A 19,536-nucleotide genomic window follows, 5' to 3' on the forward strand; every position below is an offset into this window, starting at 1 on the left:
AGAAAACCTTGTATCTGAATGGGCATGTTTGCCTAGAGCAGACACCTTGCCTTCTCAGTGTGGAGGGCTTGCTAAAAGGCACTACAAAAATAGACAGAACCAAAGCTCAGTGTTTGCATTCACTTGAAGGCATAACACAGAACAACTTGGTGTTACACTTTATTTTTTAGAAAAACATTCTGTAAAAAAAAAAAAAAGAAAAACATTCTGTAGAAAATGTCCATTAAACATCCCCCTAAGTTTCTTTCCCCCAGGGTTTAGCACAGTCTAAGTGGCTGTGCCTCAGGCCATGGGCTCAGTCCCAGTTGCTGTGCCTCATGGAGCCTCAGTCGCAGGGCTGCATTCCATCAGCATCACAGTATCACTAAAAGCAGTCTCTGTGGAAGAAGGGACTCTGTTCCAAGCTCTGTCACCTTCTCATTCTGCCTCTGCTTACTCTAACTTGTTAATTCCTCCTCTTGGAAGAAAAATAAATCATTTAGGTATGTACATTATGATGCAGTTATGTAATAAAAAATAAAGTACCCATATTGACAAGAATGGGGAAATATCAGCAGAAATAAGGATAGTAACAGTTAGGAAGGATTTCTTTCTGAAGGAGGTGCTTTTAAATATCTTTGTTACATAATATTTTTTATTAAAATACTCAAAGTTGATAAACAATTTTGAAATGTTTTTGTTTTGTTTTGGTTTGGTTTTTTGACATTTTGACACTACCTTAACTCTCTGACTTGAGCTATGAAAAGTATGAAGTAGAAATATTCATTCATCTAGTTAGTCAATAAGTTACCTTTTGTAGCTTATTACATTTAAGAAGCTTGCTGGAATTGTGGGGATTATAAATGTTCAAGACTTGGCAGTTGCTTTCAATGACAATGTGGCTTCCTAGGGAAGGGAAGAAATGTTCCTGGAAAGCCATAATAAAGGTGGTCTGAATGAAGTCTGGTGTAGAGAACTGTAACAATGTAGTTTCAGTACTGGAGAAAAGGCAAGGACCAATCCAGTGGAGTAATTTAAGTAAGCTTCCTAAAAAGAGAGCAGTTAGACTAGGCCTGGAAGAATGAACAAGGTCTCATGAAATCAACCAACACGAGCACTTGCACCATTCCAGGCTCCACGCTGGACACCCTCACATATGACAACTCATCAGTGGTGACCACGTTGGGGATGGGGTTGGGAGAACAGGGCTTACTGTGGAAGGCCAGGGATGGGAGTTGAGAGAGGAGGAGGTAAGGGATGGTAGTGGTTCTAGTCAGAGGAAACAGGTAAGACCAAGAGGGATTTTCATTTTGCATAGGAAAGAACAATTTAATGATATAATGAGAACATTAAAAATGTTTAAACTTTGATCTAATGATTCCAATTCTGAGCATTAATCATTAGGAAATAATCTGAAAGATCACAAAGTTTCAATGCATAAAGATTTTCACTGAAATACTAGTTTCCATAAAAATCTATTTAAAAGTATCCTCTTTCCATCATTATCTTGCCTATTATCTTGTTTTATTTTCTTCACAGCACTTATCATCTTGTTACATTTCATTGCATAATTGAATAGAATACTACAGTGCACAGGCATACCTCATTTTACTGTGCTTCACAGATACTGCAATTTTCACAAACTGAAGGTTTGTGGCAGTCCTGCATTGAGCAAATCTATCAAAGCCATATTACCAACGTTTGTTCATTTGGTGTCTCTGTGTCACATTCTGATAATTCTTATAATATTTCAAACGTTTATTTTATCATTATATTTGTTATGGTGATCTGTGATCAGTGATCTTTGATGTTACTATTGTTATTGTTTTGGGGTGCCAAGGATCATGCCCATCTAAGCAAACTTAATAAATGTGTGTGTTTGGACTGTTCCACCAACCAGCCTTCCCCCGTCTCTCTCCATCTCCTCAGGCCTTCCTATTCCCTGAGACATAACAATATTGATATTAGGTCAGTTAATAATCCTACAATGTTCTCTAAGTGTTCAGGTGAAAGGATGAGTTGTACATCTCTCACTTGAAATCAAAAGCTAGAAATTATTAAGCTTAGTGAGGAAGGTATGTCTTCATTAAGCTTGGTAAAAGGCCAAAAACTAGGCCACTTAAGCCAGTCAACCAAGTTGTGATTGCAAAGGAAAAGTTCTTGAAGGAAATTGAAAATGTTACTCCAATAAACACATGAATAATAAGAAAGTGAAAACAACCTTATTGATGATGGAAAAAGTTTTAGTGGTCTGGATAGAAGATCAAACAGACCAAACATATTCTCTTAAGTCAAAGCCTAATCTAGAGCAAGGCCCTAACACTTTTCAATTCTAGGAAGGCTAAGAGAGATGAGGAAGCTGCAGAAAAAAAAGTCGGAAGCTAGTATGGGTTGGTTCATGAGGTTTAAGGAAAGAAGCCACCTCCATAATATAAAAGTGCAAGGTATAGCAGCAAATGCTGATGTACAAGTTTCAGCAAGTTATCCAGAAGAGCTAGCTAAGATCATTAATGAAGGTGACTACACTAAACAGCAGATTTTCAGTATAGACAAAACAGTCTTATATTGGAAGAAGATGCCATCTAGGACTTTCATAGCTAGAGAGGAGAAGTCAATGTCTGGCTTCAAAGCTTCAAAGAACAAGCTGGCTCTCTCACTAGGGACTAATATAGCTATGCTCACCGACCATTCCAAAGATCATAAGGCCCTTAAGAGTTATGCTAAATCTACTCTGCCTGTGCTCTGCCAATGGAACAACAAAGCCTAGATGACAGCACATCTGTTTACAACATGGTTTACTGAGTATCTTAAGTTCACTGTTAAGACCTACTGCTCAGGAAAATAAGATTGCTTTCAAAATATTACTGCTCGTTGACAATGCACCTGGTTACCCAAGAGCAATGATGGAGATGGATAATGAGATTATATTTTCACAATGCCTGCTAACACAACATCCATTCTGCAGCCTGTGGATCAAGGCACAATTTTAACTTTCAAGTCTTATTATTTAAGAAATACATTTTGTAGGGGCACCTGGGTGGCTTAGTGCTTGAGTACCTGCCTTTGGGTCAGGTTGTGATCCTGGGGTCCTGGGATTGAGTCCTGCGGGGAAGCCTGCTTCTCCCTCTGCCTCTGTCTCTGCCTCTCTCTCTGTGTCTCTCATAAATAAATAAAACAATTTTTAAAAAATATTTTATTTCTGTATTCATGAGAGACACACACAGAGAGAGGCAGAGACATAGGCAGAGGGAGAAGCAGGATCCATGCAGGGAGCCCGACATGGGACTCGATCCCAGGTCTCCAGGATCAGGCCCTGGGCTGAAGGTGGCACTAAACCGCTAAGCCACCAGGGCTGCCCAATAAATACAATCTTAAAAAAAAAAATTTTTTTTGTAAAGATATAGCTACCAGAGATGGTGATTCCTCTGGTGGATCTGGGCAAAGTAAGTTGAAAACCTTCTGGAAAGGATTTACCATTCTGAGGCCATTATGAACATTCATGATTCATAGAAGAGATCAAAATACCAACATTAACAGGAGGTTAAGAGAAGTTGATTCCAACCTTCGTAATGACTTTTTTTGTGGAGGAAGTTACTGCAGATGTGGTGGGAATAGCAAGGGAGTTAGAATTAGAAGTAGAGCCCGAAGTGGGCTGAATTGCTACAATCTCATGATAAAACTTCAACAGATCTGGAGTTGCTTCTTATGGATGAGTCAAGAAAGTGATTTCTTGAGATGGAATCTACTCTTGGTGAAGATGGTTGAAATGACAACAAAAGATTAGGATATTACATTAACTTAGTTGATAATCAGCAGCAGGGCTTGAGAAGGCTGGTTCCAATTTTGTAAGAAGCTCTACTATGAGTAAAATGCTATCAAAAGGCATTACATGCTATAGATAAACTGTGAACAATCAATCACGCAGCAAACTTCACTATTGTCTTAAGAAATTGTCCCAGCCACCCTAGCTTTTAGCAATCACCACCCTGATCAGTGAGTAGCATCAATTCTGAGGCAAGACCCTCCACCAGCAAGAAGATTGTAATTTACTCAGATGATGGTTAGCATTTTTTAGCAAATAAAGTGTTTTTGAATTAAGGTATGTACATTTTCTTTTAGACAAAATGCTATCGTATACCTAACTAAACATAACTTCCATATGCACCGGGAAGCCAAAAAATCCATTTGATTCACTTTATTGCAATACTCACTTTACTGCGGTGGTCTAGAACCAAACCTGCATCATCTCTAAGGTATGCCTGTATGTGTTTACTTGTGATTATCTATTTCCCTAAGTACAATGTAAGCTCAACTGGGGCAAATATGTTAACCTATCTTGTTTACTTTTATAATCTTCAGCATAAGTAAATACTTATAGCAGAAAGGAAGAAAGGAAGGTAAGAAAGAAGAAAGAAATTATAATGGGAATTAGTAGGGACAACTTAAATGCTTGAAAATGGAGGAATAGCTAGGTAAATTAATTATCATATACCCATTTGGTAGACTTCAACCACTGACATTTAAAATTAGAGCTTATATTATATAAAAATGTTTATTCATGGTAAATTTTTTTTTAAGATTTTATTTATTCATGAGAGACACAGAGAGAGAGTGTGAGAGAGAGAGAGAGAGAGAGAGAAGCAGAGACACAGGCAGAGGGAGAAGCAGGCTCCACGCAGGGAGCCCAACATGGGACCCGATCCTGGGACCCCAGGATCATGCCCTGAGCCCAAGGCAGACGCCAAACCGCTGAGCCACCCAGGGATCCCCTCATGGTAAATGTTTTAAAAATCAAACCAAATCATGCATATTGTACCATCACAACATTTTTTTTAAAAGCCCCCAAAACAGAAGGAAATAACCTAACACATTCACAGTGTTTTGTTCCTTTAGGTAGCAAAAATGTGGTTGTCTTTTATCCTGTATCTTTCTAGTCTATAGATTTTCCGATTTTCCATAGTGAGCTTGGGATTTTTAAAATAGAATAAAACTTCAAAGAAACTTAACAACAAAGAAGTAATTCAGTCAGGAACAGGTCACAGAAGGTCTTAAACGCTAGGTTAAGTAAGTGTGTATGTGAGTTATTCAGCACTGAAAAGCTATTGTGGTTTTTAAGCAAAGCAATGAGGGCAGCACAGGGATGCTGTAGAACCGGAGAAGGGGTGTGGAGAAGGGGTGAGAAAAGGTCTGAGACTGGAGGGAGGAGACACAAGAGGGAACTGTGCCAGACATACAGAAGGATGGACAGAGTAGTGTAAGGGTGGAAAGAAAGAGTGAATATGGGAAAGGCTGAAAACCAAGCATTGGCGAGTTCTGGTGACTAATTCAGTGTGGAAGAAGGAGGAACCAAAAATGATACAAGGCTTTCCTTAACTGGGAGAATGGTATAGTATCTTTAGATGGCATATGTTTCTCTGTTTGGCTCGAAAGAGGAGCTCTGGCATAAACACTGTCCCACACACCTTGTTTTCCAGTTGAGAAGTGAGCTTCATTATTTTCTTCAATATTGTAAAATTTAGATTTATCACCTTTGTCAGATTGCAAGGGAGAGAAAGCAAAACAAAACAGAAACCCCTTTCCAGGATGGAACTGGAGGGTATTATGTTGAGTCAAGTAAGTCAAATAGAGAAGGACAATTATATTATTTCACTCATATGAGGAATATACAAAATCATGAAAGGGATCATGAGGGAAGGGGGGAACCTGAGTGGGGAAAAATTAGAGACAAAGACAAACCATGAGAGACTTCTAACTCTGGGAAACAAACAAAGGATTGCAGAAGGGGAGGTAGGTGGGGCGATGGGGCAACTGGGTGACGGGCACTAAGGAAGGCACTTAATGAGATGAGCACTAAGTGTTATGGTATATGTTGGCAAATTGAATTTTAATAAAATTTTTAAAAAATTCTTTAAAAAATAAATAAAAATAGAACTTATCATAAAAAAAAAAAAAAACACTCCTTTCTAAAGCTGAAGACCAATAACAAGTTTTAGCAATGCCCAAGAGGCATCCTTGCAGAGGCAACAGATAGTAGGAGCTTGACATTTCTGTTACATCATCCGGTATCTCCAACACACCATACACAATTGTTAACTCCTGCAAAACTTGGCAGAAGTTTCAAATAAAAGGGAAATTTTCATCCTTACAGAAGAAACTGATAAGCTTTCTTCCTTGATTTAGAAAAACAGTATTCAGACAAAAGGAGGATTCACAGTGCAGGCACCATGTGGTGAATTATCTATCCATTGTAGAGAAGAACCCTTATAGCCAAATTAAAGAAGACTCTAAGACCAACTGGCCAGTTTTACAGAAAATAATATACAAGGAGTGAAAGAGGTAAAGAAAAAAAGCAAAAAAAATAAAATAAAATAAAAAATAAAAAAATAAAAAAATAAAAAAAAATTTAAAAAGCCACACAAGGATTTGTGGCTTCACATACCTGGCATCAAGGAATCTTGATCTTAAAATCATAACTGCTTCACAAGTGCTTTGTTTGAGCTGCATCTGAATGGAACTAAATTTTCGATGGATGATGCCCACCATTCTTTCAATCTCTTTTGGGGAAATGGGACGTGTTCTACTCTGCTCTCGGAGAAGGTTCATCACGTGTGTGGTGAATTCATTACATGCCTGTAAAGGGGGAAAAAAGTCACTCCTTAGGAATCCGGTATTTTATATTATCACACTCAAACATTAACATCTAAATTTCTATCTCATTTGCAATTGCCAATGGATTATGCAGTGGGTAGAGTAAAATGGAAACCAAGACACTTGTCAAATGGCAGTGGTAGTTAGATGGGGCACCAAGAATTCTGAGACTATGAATGGCCCAACATGCAAAGGAGGCAGAGCACTCAATTGTCCTTTTACCCACTCTTTTCCCAGTTGCAAAATGAGGTTTTCCCATTGGAGGATAGGCTCTACCAACTCCTATGTATAAATATGAATATATGTGTATTGTTAATACTAACCACTTCCTATTCTTCTCTGGGGTTTTACATTTATTCAGCCAATGTTTACTGAAGGACTATGGAATGCGAACTCTTCCCGATGCTATTTAGGTATAGAGAAATGAGCAAGATGTGTACTTGGTCTTTAGTATGATAAAATATATAAAAAAAGAGAATTCTCAAACGAGGCAGTCTGTGTAAAGTGTCACAGGAAGATATGAATGTTTCTTAAGTTCCAAGGAGGAAGTATTCTCATTTGGAGGTAGAGATCACATCAGGCTTTATGGCAGAGTGAGATCTGGGCTTTAATTAGCAATAATTGTGCCTTGGATAAACCTCATTGACTATGATACTACCACTGCACAAAGCTGATATCTGGGCTTTAAGAATGGGTTGGATTTTTGAAAGGTGGATAAAGGTGGAAATTAGGAAGAATGCTAGATACCAGGCAAACTCTAGAAATATGATATGTAGTAAGTTGAGAGGATGAGAGAGAGTATGTGGAGAAAGAGAAGGGATTCAGGTCCATGTTAGTATGTAAAGAGCCTTGGATACTAGGCATGCCAATGTCCCGGAATAATTTAGCTGTGGTGTGGGCCTCATCAGTAGATATAAGCTATCTGTGGAAGATGGGAAAAGCAGTTCAATTCTTCAGGGGAGGTGCAGCAGGAAAACAAGGATCAGATTTGGGTCTCAAACTTTTAAGTTAACAACCCTCAACTCCTCTTTCAGTTCACCTATATTTTTTTTAGATTGATAAAACCAAGTAATGGGGTCTACACTGAAATCTACTACTGCTCTAGTAAATAAAGCATCAGTCTATACCCTTGATTAAAAAGAACATCTTTTGGCATTTTCATTAAAAAGGCAAGATGGAGAGATTCTGTATCTTACTGCACAAATGCCCCTGGTAGGGCAAGAGAACAGAAGAGTCACTGGTCACAGCAAGACATAGTTTGTAGCTATAATAATGTCCACTTCCCTACAGATATCCTGAACATTGCTCCCATACAGCACATGATGGTTTTCTAACTGCTCATTAGAGAACTAACCTTTCCAGTAAGTACACTGGGTGTGTACTGGGTGTTTTAGTTACTCTAAGCTTTCTGGGGCTTTGCTATAAATGTTTCTAAGGTGAGGTAAAATGAGTCTTGCTTGTCAGTTAAAGGGTGCTTTTTTAAAGGTGCTTTTTTTCCTCTCCTATGTGTTTTAAGTCTTAAGCAATTTAAGTGAGTAGTGACCCTATGTTACACTTACAGGATTCTTCAGAGTTTAGGATTGTGCAGTATAGACAGACAGTAGGCATCCAATGAACATATACCGACTAGTCAGCTGTTGTATTACAATTTGAGAGTAATGTTGATTAACACATATAAGTACATTATCCCTGAACTATATGTGAAGAATTCTTCACTTGTGGTCCATGGATAAGTTTAGAGTGTCTAGGACTTCCTGAAATCTTATCCAAGTTGTGTGTACATGTATACCACCCACCTAGAGGGACAACCTGTGGAGTTTTATTTTCTTTTCAGATTCTTAGCCAGTTTATAACTAAAAAGGGCTAAGAATTATTGTCCTAGGTTATGACACAGTAAAATGTTAAGGAACTATGTAGCTCTAAAACCAGAAGTTCTTTCTATCTTTAAGAAAACCAAAATAAAAATAAAGATTGTCCCCCATTATATTACTTGCACTACTTTATGCCAAACTGAAAACAAGTGGTCACCCTGCCAAGAAATATATATATATGTTTTTTTCTTGCACTTTCTCTAAGATGTTCATAAGATTTCAAAATTATATAATTTGACAAACTCTAGTCCTCCATTTTCTTATCAATAAAATAAAGAAAATTAGACTAGAACAATGTCCCCACATTGGAATCAGAAAGTATGTACTTCTATAGCTAGTTTCAGAGAATGTTAATACATGGTCCAAAAATACAGTATGTTTGGAAAATGTTAACCAAAATTTTTAAAGATTTTTGTTTGCTTTTGCAAGACTCCTTGATACCTACATGGCAATGTGCAGAATAAGTCTTTAAGAGGGAATGGGATAGCCAACTTTTCCCAAATAAATTTAGATACAAAATCTCTTTTCTCTAGAGTAGTGCTGTCCAAAAGAAATACATTGCAAGGCCACATATGAAATTAAAACAAAACAAAACAAAATAAAACCTTAGTAGCCACCTCAAAAAAAAAAATAAAAAGAATCAGGTGAAATTAATTTTTAAAATATTTTTATTTAACCCAATATATGAAAACTATTAACATTTCAACACATAATCAATATTTTAAAAACATGGTTAATGAGGTATGTTACATTATTTTGGGAGGTACACTTTCTAATCCAATGTGTATTTTACATTTACAGCACATCTCAATTCATACTAGCCAGATTTCAAGTGCTCAACAACTATCCATGGCTAGTGGCAACCATATTGGACAGCACAGCTCTATGGTATCTTGGGGACCAATGTGCTAAGAAAAACTCTTTGGGTAACCACATACTAAGTCATCTTTGATTTTTTTTAATTCTTCACCACCACGCATTCGCACAAACACACAAAAAGACAGTTCCATTTATGAATGTCCTTGGTGAAGCAAGAAAAATTATTCATTTTATTACATCTCAATTCTTCACTATGTCCAGAATATTCTGTGCAACAAAATGGGAAACAAATAAAAAGCACTTCTACTGCATATCAATGGATAGTTATCTTGAGAAAAAGTACTTGTGTGACTTTGTGAGCTAAAGCTGCTTTTTTCATAGAACACCAAAAAGCAAAAGCAACAAATTATAATTATTCAGACTTGGGTATCTGGCAGATGTCCTCTCAAAAAAAAAAAAAAAAAAATTGTGCCTGTCATGTCAAGTAAAAGAGCTGACAGTAATGTGTATCATAACAAAATAGGAGTTTTCAAGTGAAAATTAGAATTTTGGAAAACTTTCATCCACCATTGTAAGCTTCACAGTTTCCCAGCAGACTTTCTGACTAGCACGGTGTTGGTACTAATCAATATATTTTGGTACTATAAGATGAAGATGTCCATAACTCAGGTGAACCAGTATTTTCCAAGTGACCAATGCATGATGTTACAAAAACATGCACAGGTAGAAGATCCATTCGAACTGCATATTAGACCAATGGATTTTAAAGAAACAGAGTACAAAGAATTAAATGATATGATTTCAAACTTGCATTATAACTAACATTTAAGAAATTACAATTTGTCAAGTTTTGGTGTATTATCAAAGAAGAAAATCCACAGCTATCTGAAAAGGCTATTACCATACACTCTTGCCTTTTCCAATGACATATTTGTGTGAGGTCAGATCCAGGTGTTCTTTGTATATTTCAACCACATTACAACAGACTTACTGCAGAAGCACATGTAAGATCCAGGTGACTTCTACTGAGCACAACATTAAAGAGTTTGCAAGAATGTAAAAAACAATGTCATTATTCTCAATAGATGCTGAGGTTCTGGGGAAAATACAGGTTTTTACAAAAATATTATTTAGATTAATACATAAAGATGTATTATTTTAAGATTAATTAGTAAATGCTTTTAATTTTTTTCAGTTTCAATTTCTCTTATAATAAATGCTGACAGATATAATCCACCAAATAAAAGCTCTTAGGGGTCTCTAATAACTTTTAAGATTCTAGGTTTTAAGACCAAAAAGTTTGAGAACCACCGTACTGGATTATGGAAGCATTTTTAGTTTGCACATATAACACTGCAAATTCCTGAAAACCTAGCGCTCACATTACATTAGCGTTACATTATGGTAACATGCATCTTGATAAATAATTCAAAACTCCTGTGTGAATGATATGTTAGCTCTCTTAAGTTTTTCTTTGGCTGCATTTTAATCACTCCAGAAAGTGTTTGCCTGTGGTTTCTAGGAAGCATGTAGGAAAAAAAGGGTTAAAAGCAAAAAGTTTCTGCATCTAAAAATTCATAATTTCCTAAAACATTTGCTGAATGTCTCACAACTTATTAAGTGAACTCATCTATGAATGCAAATGCTGATTAGCAATTTGGCAATAGCCCAACATTCACAGAATTCACATAGCTTTTCTTTAAAACAGTAGTTCATACATGATTAATTAGAACATCTCATTTATGTAGTGTGCACTTTAGCTCATTACTCTAAGTAAAATTCGTTAAGTATTTACATTTAGATAATTAAAATCTGGGTACACCCTTAAGAAAGATGCATACACTTTAGGCAAAGTGATTTTTTTCCTTTATACCACTGAAAGTAAATTACAGCCTCATTTACAGCATCATCTGTACCAGTTTCACAGCAGAGCACAGTACTGCCTCATCTTCTATTCCTTAAAAGGTATACATTTTTTAAACATATAAATGCAGTAAGAATAATCAAATGATTGCAGAGTTGTTTTTGAAGGGCCACCCAACCACTTACTAGCACCAATGCCATTTATAATGTTGGATGTTCACTTCAAACATTTATCACAACCTCTGTTACACCTATAAGACTATACTATTAAAATAGACATTGGAGAAATTTTTCATTGCCTTATTATTTTTCCAGGTGATATTATCAGTTAAAATTTTTCTGGTCAATGTCCACAATACGCATGCAGAAACACCTTGGTATAATTGGAATATTCAGGAAATGAGAGTCTTGATTCCTTAAACTACCTGATTTAAAGTTATGGCACAAAACTCTTTTTCTTTTAATCCAGCTGTGGAAAACTATCTAGGCTGCATTTTTGTTTGTGTTTTAAAACACACAGCAACAACATAGTTAAATGAACATAAAGTATGAAAAGCTTCATCTGAAAAATATTTTCAATCAACTCTTATGAGACTTCCTCTTTGCTATTTGTTCCTTTCTCCTTAAAAATCCAAAACCAACTGAAGATCTGAAATATCTGATTTATGATAATGTTTTTAATGATATTTGCTGGCTAGTGAAACTGTCTCCTCGATACCTGCACATATTTAATTTACAGTCAAAGTTTTCAGGTTTAACTTTATTGAAGTTTCATCTGTTTTGTGATGGTGTTTTCATTGTGAATTTAAGATTCAACCCCTTTCTTGCCTGTAAATTCACATCACTGAATGTAACCATATAAAATCAGACAATGAACAAGCACTAATTTTAGAGGAAGCTTTAAAATGGGTCAGTGATCAGATCTAAAAACTGAATTGGTTTTTTGTAACCATCAGAGGATCATGATACCCCCATTTTAAAATCTACTTTTCAAAGAAAGAATGAATCTCTATTACCAGTTACTGGCTCTCAAATTTGCATGCATCCATTTTCTAGATGTCTTTATAACCTTGTAAGTAATTCTAGTCCAATATCATAGATTTTGTATTTATGGAATGCTTATTAAATCAATAAATTCTTCTTGTTTTAGGATAAAAGTCAACATTTAAAGATTTTTTTTCTAAGCCAAGTAGAATGAGACCAATATGAGTAAGGAACAGCCACAAAGACGAAATATCTACTGTATCTCAACAACTCTTACCTAATTACATGATTTAGGAGCCTATCTCATGAGGCTTTCGTAAGGAGGATATTATATATGTTAAGTTCTTTGCACAGAGTCTAGGACATAATTAATACTTAATAAATGGCAGTTATTGACGATGAAAATGGCAATTACATGAAATTCATATTTTGTATATGTTAGCTATTCTTCAAGCAGTCCCTACTCTGATTACCTAATACTTAATATATCAGGCCTGCCCATTGCCTGAATACTGCAAACAGAAGTTGAAAACAAAAGAATATTCAAATATAAAACAATTCATTTTATTAATCAAGTTTGTGGTCAAAGATACATTCGATATGTAGAACTAACAAAGTAGAAACTTAGAGGAGAAAAGGGAACACTCAAACACACTTTCAGCCAAGAAAAAGACCCAGCATGAAAGCCGACAAGAAGTAAAACTCTTCCCTTGGAGAAGTGAATGACAAAGCCTTGTTTGGAAAAATGAAATATAAAGTTTCCATCAGATAGCAGTAACCTTTTGTCTTTCCTGCTTAACTCTTAAGAACAAATAGCAAAATGGGATTAGGAGTTTTTGAGCTATACAACCTCTAATGTAATAACATCAGCATCTTTTAACCTGATAAAAATAAAACTCCTTTACAAGCAAAGGAGATTTTGCCAGCAAATCTAAGCACATAATGTTGAGATCCTCAAAAAGCACAAGGACATGCTTTACAATGGTTTAGGTTCCACACTCATTCTCCATTCCCCCAGCAATTAATTCACTGTAGTCTGAAAGTCATCTAGTAGCTAAATGGTACCTGATTGGTCTTGACTACATCCGGTGTGTGTGCTTGGCTCCAATGCTTCACCTGATTTGAGGTGAATTCAAAAGACATCTGTGAACTCAGAAAGCAGGTTCCCAGATGCTTGGGGAGGGTTGGAACCCTTACAACACTTTTGCCTTCAGCAAAAATGTATTTCAATATAATTATAGTAGATAGCTTTCAATATGTCATCTCTACTATAGCAGCTGTAAATTATAAAGTGAACTGCCTGTGTACAAGCATTTCTTCTGGTACAAGCAAAGTGGGAGAGCTGCACAGGGTGTGATATATCTTTTTCTTTTTAACTGAGAACAAATGTCTAGGTCAAATTTCATTTGCAAAAACCAACGTGTCCACCTCCCTTTGGTAGAGAGGTAGAGGAAGTGAGAAGGCCTTCAATTTTTAAAAACAGGGTTCCCAGGACACCTGGCTCAAGTTCAGCAGGAATTCACTTATTCTAATAGTTGGGCCTTTAATCTTGAGAGTGTGTTTGAAAAGTATAGTAAATGCATTGTTCAAAACCTGTTAATCAACAAAAAGACAAAGAAGGAACCAGTTATTTTTTTTTCCTAAAGAGAGAAGCAATGCACCCCCAAAAAAGTATTATAAGAGTTACTGCAAACTTTGGAAAATCACATATTCCTGTTGGGTGTAAGGATTAACAAAAAGAAAAGAGAAATAGTTTTGATTTATTTTGGGTGGTAGTAATATTCAAGAACCTTTTTCTATATATATTGAATGCCTAATATTTCAAAAGTGTCTATAAGTGAATCTAGATGGTTATCATAAAAAGTCTTTATATCTAAGCCTATGTAATGAAGACAAAAGGTCAAAGGACATTTTCTGGAGGAAAATAAGGATGAGATTTTAAAGACCATACCATTCCTAAAACACACATATAAATCTGAGCCTTGCTGCTTGGATTTAATTTTGCTCAAACTGTAGCTTTAGTCTGCTTAGCTTTGTAAATGTGGCTGTGTTTATAAGGTACTTTAATTTACTGCAGTGGTAGTGTTTGTTAATTTTATGGCAATCTAAATCTAAACAGGCTTCAGATACATTTTCATTACAGCTTCATTGCAAAACACAGTAGAGTGAATAGCTCTAAGATTCCAATGTAGTTTCTTTCTTTCAGTAAAGGACTCAACACAATTTTCTGATGATGCCACCACCTTAACATGTATATCCTTCCTATTATTAATAAGCTTCTGTCACTCAGAATACCCATGTTCACTTTTAGGAGGAAAAATATAATTTCTGGAATGTCATTAAGATAGTTGTTTTTTCCATCTTTTCCCTGATCCCATTCTAAATGCAAGTCAACATGGGCAAATGAGAGAAAACCAGAACGTGCTGAATTATTTTCCAATTCTATATATATAGCAGCACAATTGAATGGAAAAGGAAGGCATATTGTCAGAAACTGATTTTAGTACCTAATTCTGACACCAAACAAATGTGTGACATTGGGCAAATCATTCAACCTGAGTCTCATTTTCTCATCTATAAAATGGAAATTATAATGCCACCTATCTTGGAAATGCCACCCTTTCATCTCACTTCTGCTTAGCCCTCTTAGTAGCTCCAAAGCATACCCCTGGAAGGTCTATCCCAGATAAAGCCTACAACCTGTATCCCAAAGACTGTAAAAAAAACAATTATCTGCCGTCAAAATTCACTGATCTAGTAACTTAGGAACTACAGAGAGGAGAGTTATAAAAGTCAGCCCCAAAGACAACTCAAGAGAATTAAATGCTGCTACACTGTTCCTAAAACAATTCAGAACCTACGGAAGAAAATTTATAAACTTCTGTTATTCAGCCAACCAGTCATCGTACTCCATCTATTTATTTGTCCATAAAACTACAGTGATTTCATGTCTGTATTTTTCCTTCAGATAGTGTCAAAAATGAGCAAGGAAATATATTTTTAAATTATTTTTATTAGGTTACTGAATATATCAAGACATACGTTAAGATTCATTATTAAAATGAATTATTAAAATGAATTAAAACTTATTTCCCAATATGTTTAATCCAAAAAAATCCAAAAATACATACTATCGATTAACTTTTTTTTTATCTTTTTTTTTTTATATCGATTAGCTTTTGAAGAACCTGTGTATATTCTTAAAGCAAAACAAAACAAAACAAAAACCCTGGTGACACAGAATGATGAAAGCCTCACCTGACTCCCAATAGGGCTAAAGAGAGAAAAAAAAGGAAGCTGGTATAAAGAAACATGGCAGCAGACAGTAAGGGAGCCACCTTAATTCCTCAGCCAAAAAAGTCAGGCCATTTGGCCCCTAATACTAGAGATCTTTCCATGCAAGGTGACTGGTGGTTATTTATTTAGTAAGTATGTATAGATGTATTTAACATAAAGTTATGCGATTAAGATTATACTACAAATTAGAACCATTTTCTTCTGTTTGTGCTCAGGGCAACTTTTTCAACCACGACTTATTTTGTTTACTCTCACTTATTCATACATCAAATCAGAAAGCTCCTTTTTTTTGCATGTACGTACATAAGATAATTTTTCCAAAATTCTTATTTGCACATCTTCCGCCAAAATTATCCCTACAAATGAGACTAGAGATACAGTTTGAGACTCCAGAAAGTACTATGTTGATAAAAAAGACAGTATCTTATAATATTAATTTATATTGGATTTTAACATAAAGCTACATAAACTTTCTACCCTCCCTCAAAACACACTCACCTCTGAAACAGAATCCAATATTTGCTTAATACCACCATATCCAGAATATTTGAGAAGGCAATGAAAAAAACAATATACAACTGAAACTATGCAGGGAACTCAGAAGAAAAATTAGTAATAAAACTGGCCAGGATGCCCACATCACACTAAAGTGTTTAGACTTTAATTAGTACCTGACTGTGCAGTGAAGTATTTCTGGGTGAAATGGTTATGATGCTTAAGACTTCTTTGAAATACTCCACCAAAACCAAAACAAAGTGTGTGTTTGTGTATGTGTGCGCGCATGCGCGCGCGCATGTGTATGTGTGTGTGTGGATATGAGAGAGAGAGAGAGAGAGACAAAAATAAGACTGATAATACTGACATTATGTATCTGGGTGATGAGTGTCTAGGCAGTGCCTTATTTTAGGGTGAGCCCTATAAAATTGCCAGTACACAACTGTTTTTGACCTAAAAACTTGGCCATTTCATAGGATTCAACATAACAACATTCTCTTTACTTGGTGGTACGTTTAAGTATTTCATAATAATGCTTTTTTTTAATTACCTGCTAGTGTAAACTTGTTCAAACTAACTAAACAGGTTTTTAGGTTTCAACTAACAACTAAAGTTTAAAATGAACTACCAACATTTTACCTGACTTTGTTGAATCTAAGGCTTATTTTCTCCCACCTTTTAACATCTCTGTGAAGTCGAGAAGCATTTCACAGTCAACAGTGTGTTATAGTTCATCTGGGTAGGATTAACTTTTTTCTTGGTGGTACATCAACAATGACACATCTTAAAATCAAAGATACTTTAAATTCAATGAAGTTTGGTAATATAATTCCTGAGGACAGCATTTTTAATCCACAGCCTCCATCTACTAAGGAATTTAGCGCACAATGCAGAGTACTCCCTGCCCCATGGTACCTATCACTATCCTGGGAGTCTCATCTTCAGAGAGAAAGACCGGAACCTGCTTACTTTGTGATGGTACCTCCCTCCACTCTAGTCTGGCCTGATCCATAACAGTTAATTCCTGGAAGGGTTCTGGAGCTCATGGCATAGGAGGAAGAGCTCACTAGGCAGAGCTTCCCTTTAAAGCTGTTAAAACTCATGAACAAGGCCAGGGAGTAAATGTGAATTATCCCGAGCTTTGAAGGGCATCAAACAGTGTGTTAAAGGGGAAGGATGGCTGCAGGTGTAGTCGTAGGGGCATGTGAATGTGAGGGATGAACAAAACTGAAACAAATAGATGGGATATAATAGGTTTAGCTTCACCTCCGAAATCTCAAAGGGACTTCATTTCATGAACCCAGTAATTCACTTGGGTTTTTGCATTGACCTTATTTGTTTTGCTTTTTGTGTTAACACCTACCCCTCACAGCCCTTAGAATTGGTTAGCGCAGTCTAATAGAAGAGCAATAGAGGGTTTGTGCAGGACTATGAGAGTGGCGGCTGCTGACCTGTTCATATTTCTCCAGTTCTGTGTGATAGATTTGTCTGATCTGGGTCAATTTGGCTCTGTAATCTGAGTGTTCAATAGAGTTATCTGAAGAACCTCCAGAGGCTGCCGCGGCTGCAGCTGCTGCCGCCGATCCCCCACCTTTCTCAGGACCTGAAACCCCTTCTGCCAAAAGCATATTGTCCAGTCTCATTAGCTGGGGATCGGGAGGGTCCTCCTCCTGGGCTCCTCTGATGCTGAGACCTTCAAGGAAAGAGAGAGACAGAAAAGAAGCGAGAAATAGGACAAATAGTGTGAGTATTTTATTTGAGAAAATGATCAAACAACATTAGTGTACTACAATTCATGCTGAGAATTTCTTTGTTCACATTTATCAATAATCATAAGTATGAAAATCCTTTTTGAGAGAATATTTACATGCATCCCAGAATTTCTACATTACCCTCTCTCAATTTATCCTAGATTGGATCCCTGGAAAAAGGTAACCCTGGCTTCTCAGAATATGCTAATATTAATCTTCCCAAATTTTAAGGATTTAAGCATAAAATGGGAAGGGGTAAACAACTTGGGATTTTGAGAAAGGAAAAAAATAATTCCAAGGATATAAAACAAATGCATCTAAAGGTAGTTATTGTTTCTCTGCATGGTTGGAAGAACAGAATTTAAAATCCCATGGGGTAATTCACAAACTATATCCAAAAATTAGAAAACAAACAGGATTAGATGGGAGTTTCCATTGTGTAATTTCAGGGGGAGAAATTCATACATCATGAGGTAATTAGCTATGCTTTAAAAATATATATTTGTGAATGAATTTGTTAAGCAATTGCCCACAAACTGTGAAATCGAGACCCTAAATAGAGTATTAAAAATGTATCACTGAAATGGTTGGGCACAGTAGTCTCAATCTAATTTTGCTTTTAAATCAAGAACTTCCTAAGTGATGCCCAGTCAGCAACCTCATCTGAGAACCATAGATCACAGCTGACAATTCATAGGTTTAATCAGGTCACACAGGCTTTCTGCCAAGATGTTTTCAACAACACAGAAGACAAAGTTTTAAAATAATTATCACAGTATAAAAAGCACTGGAGTCATGACAGCTCAAAATCAGCATTTTCATTAATGTGTAACATAATCTAAAATATCCCAGCCCAATTAACCTCTGTAAATCTGTTTAAAAGCAGGTTCCCCACACTAGTTACAAGGCATCTTGGGGAAGGGAAAGGGGGAGCAGTTGGCATCCTGCATGTCTGCATTTGGATTCTGCCTTTTTCGTCTGTGCCTGTTGTTGTTTATCCACAGCGGTGCACACTCTGTGTCTAGTGTAACTTACATGACAGTAACATCTATAAGCTGCCAAGTATTCAGCTGAGCACCAGCTCCGTGATTTTATATGCTAACCTAAAACTACCATCAATTCTTTTAAGAACAGATTTCATTCCTAGATGTCCTGAATTACACCCGCAGCATGACAGAGCTCTTGGTTGTCTTAACTCAAACGTACAACTTTAATTTCCTCCCCCAAAACACTTTAAAGCTGTCACTTTCATTTAAAAATATACTTCAGAATAATTTCAACTGGATAATAAAACTAACTCACAATAATTTAAAATTATATCTGTTGCCTGTTCAGAGGCAAATAAATAAGGTTTGAAAACTGTAATATACTAAGACAATAAATTCATTTAGGGAACCAGAAAGTTAGGTAACTCCCTTAAATAAGATAAAGTCAGTATCAGCAACAACACTGCTGATAATTAAAAATAGAAAAACATGTATTTAGTATTTCTTCTAGATCTGGCAAATACTGGTTATGTTAGTGTTTTTTAATTTGACATCTTTAATTTTCTTCTCTTCTAATTCACTTTGTTAGATGTTAAAATCTTATGGCCTTGACACACTTGTAGTTCTACATACCAAATTTTTTGTGCATCTGGCACGCAGTGAGGACTCACTGGGCAGCCTCTTCTCTTGCACTTTGGATTCCGCTTCATTTTATATTATTTGTCCAGGAGGTCTTTAAATTCCTCCTTTTTCAACTAAATTTTTGCTCACACTTTTGTGCGTTCACTGTTTCTTCTTTGTGTTTATACAGATACTGGTGTTTCTCCTGGAAATGTGTGTTTT

General features: G+C 36.1%; 1 protein-coding gene across 4 annotated transcripts in view; it reads right to left on the reverse strand.

Moving 5' to 3' along the window:
* PBX3 (PBX homeobox 3) overlaps positions 1-19,536 on the reverse strand; it is a 231,182-nt gene that overhangs the window by 36,266 nt on the left and 175,380 nt on the right. For all 4 annotated transcript variants that reach the window (XM_038549347.1, XM_038549344.1, XM_038549346.1 and 1 more), the window contains exons 3-4: positions 17,408-17,649; positions 6,419-6,609 (exon numbers count right to left, since the gene is read on the reverse strand). In XM_038549347.1, the coding sequence (XP_038405275.1) occupies positions 6,419-6,609; positions 17,408-17,649 (433 nt within the window). The remainder of the gene's footprint in view (positions 1-6,418; positions 6,610-17,407; positions 17,650-19,536) is intronic.

Source organism: Canis lupus, chromosome 9, assembly GCF_011100685.1.
Source record: "Canis lupus familiaris isolate Mischka breed German Shepherd chromosome 9, alternate assembly UU_Cfam_GSD_1.0, whole genome shotgun sequence".
NCBI lineage: Eukaryota > Metazoa > Chordata > Mammalia > Carnivora > Canidae > Canis > Canis lupus.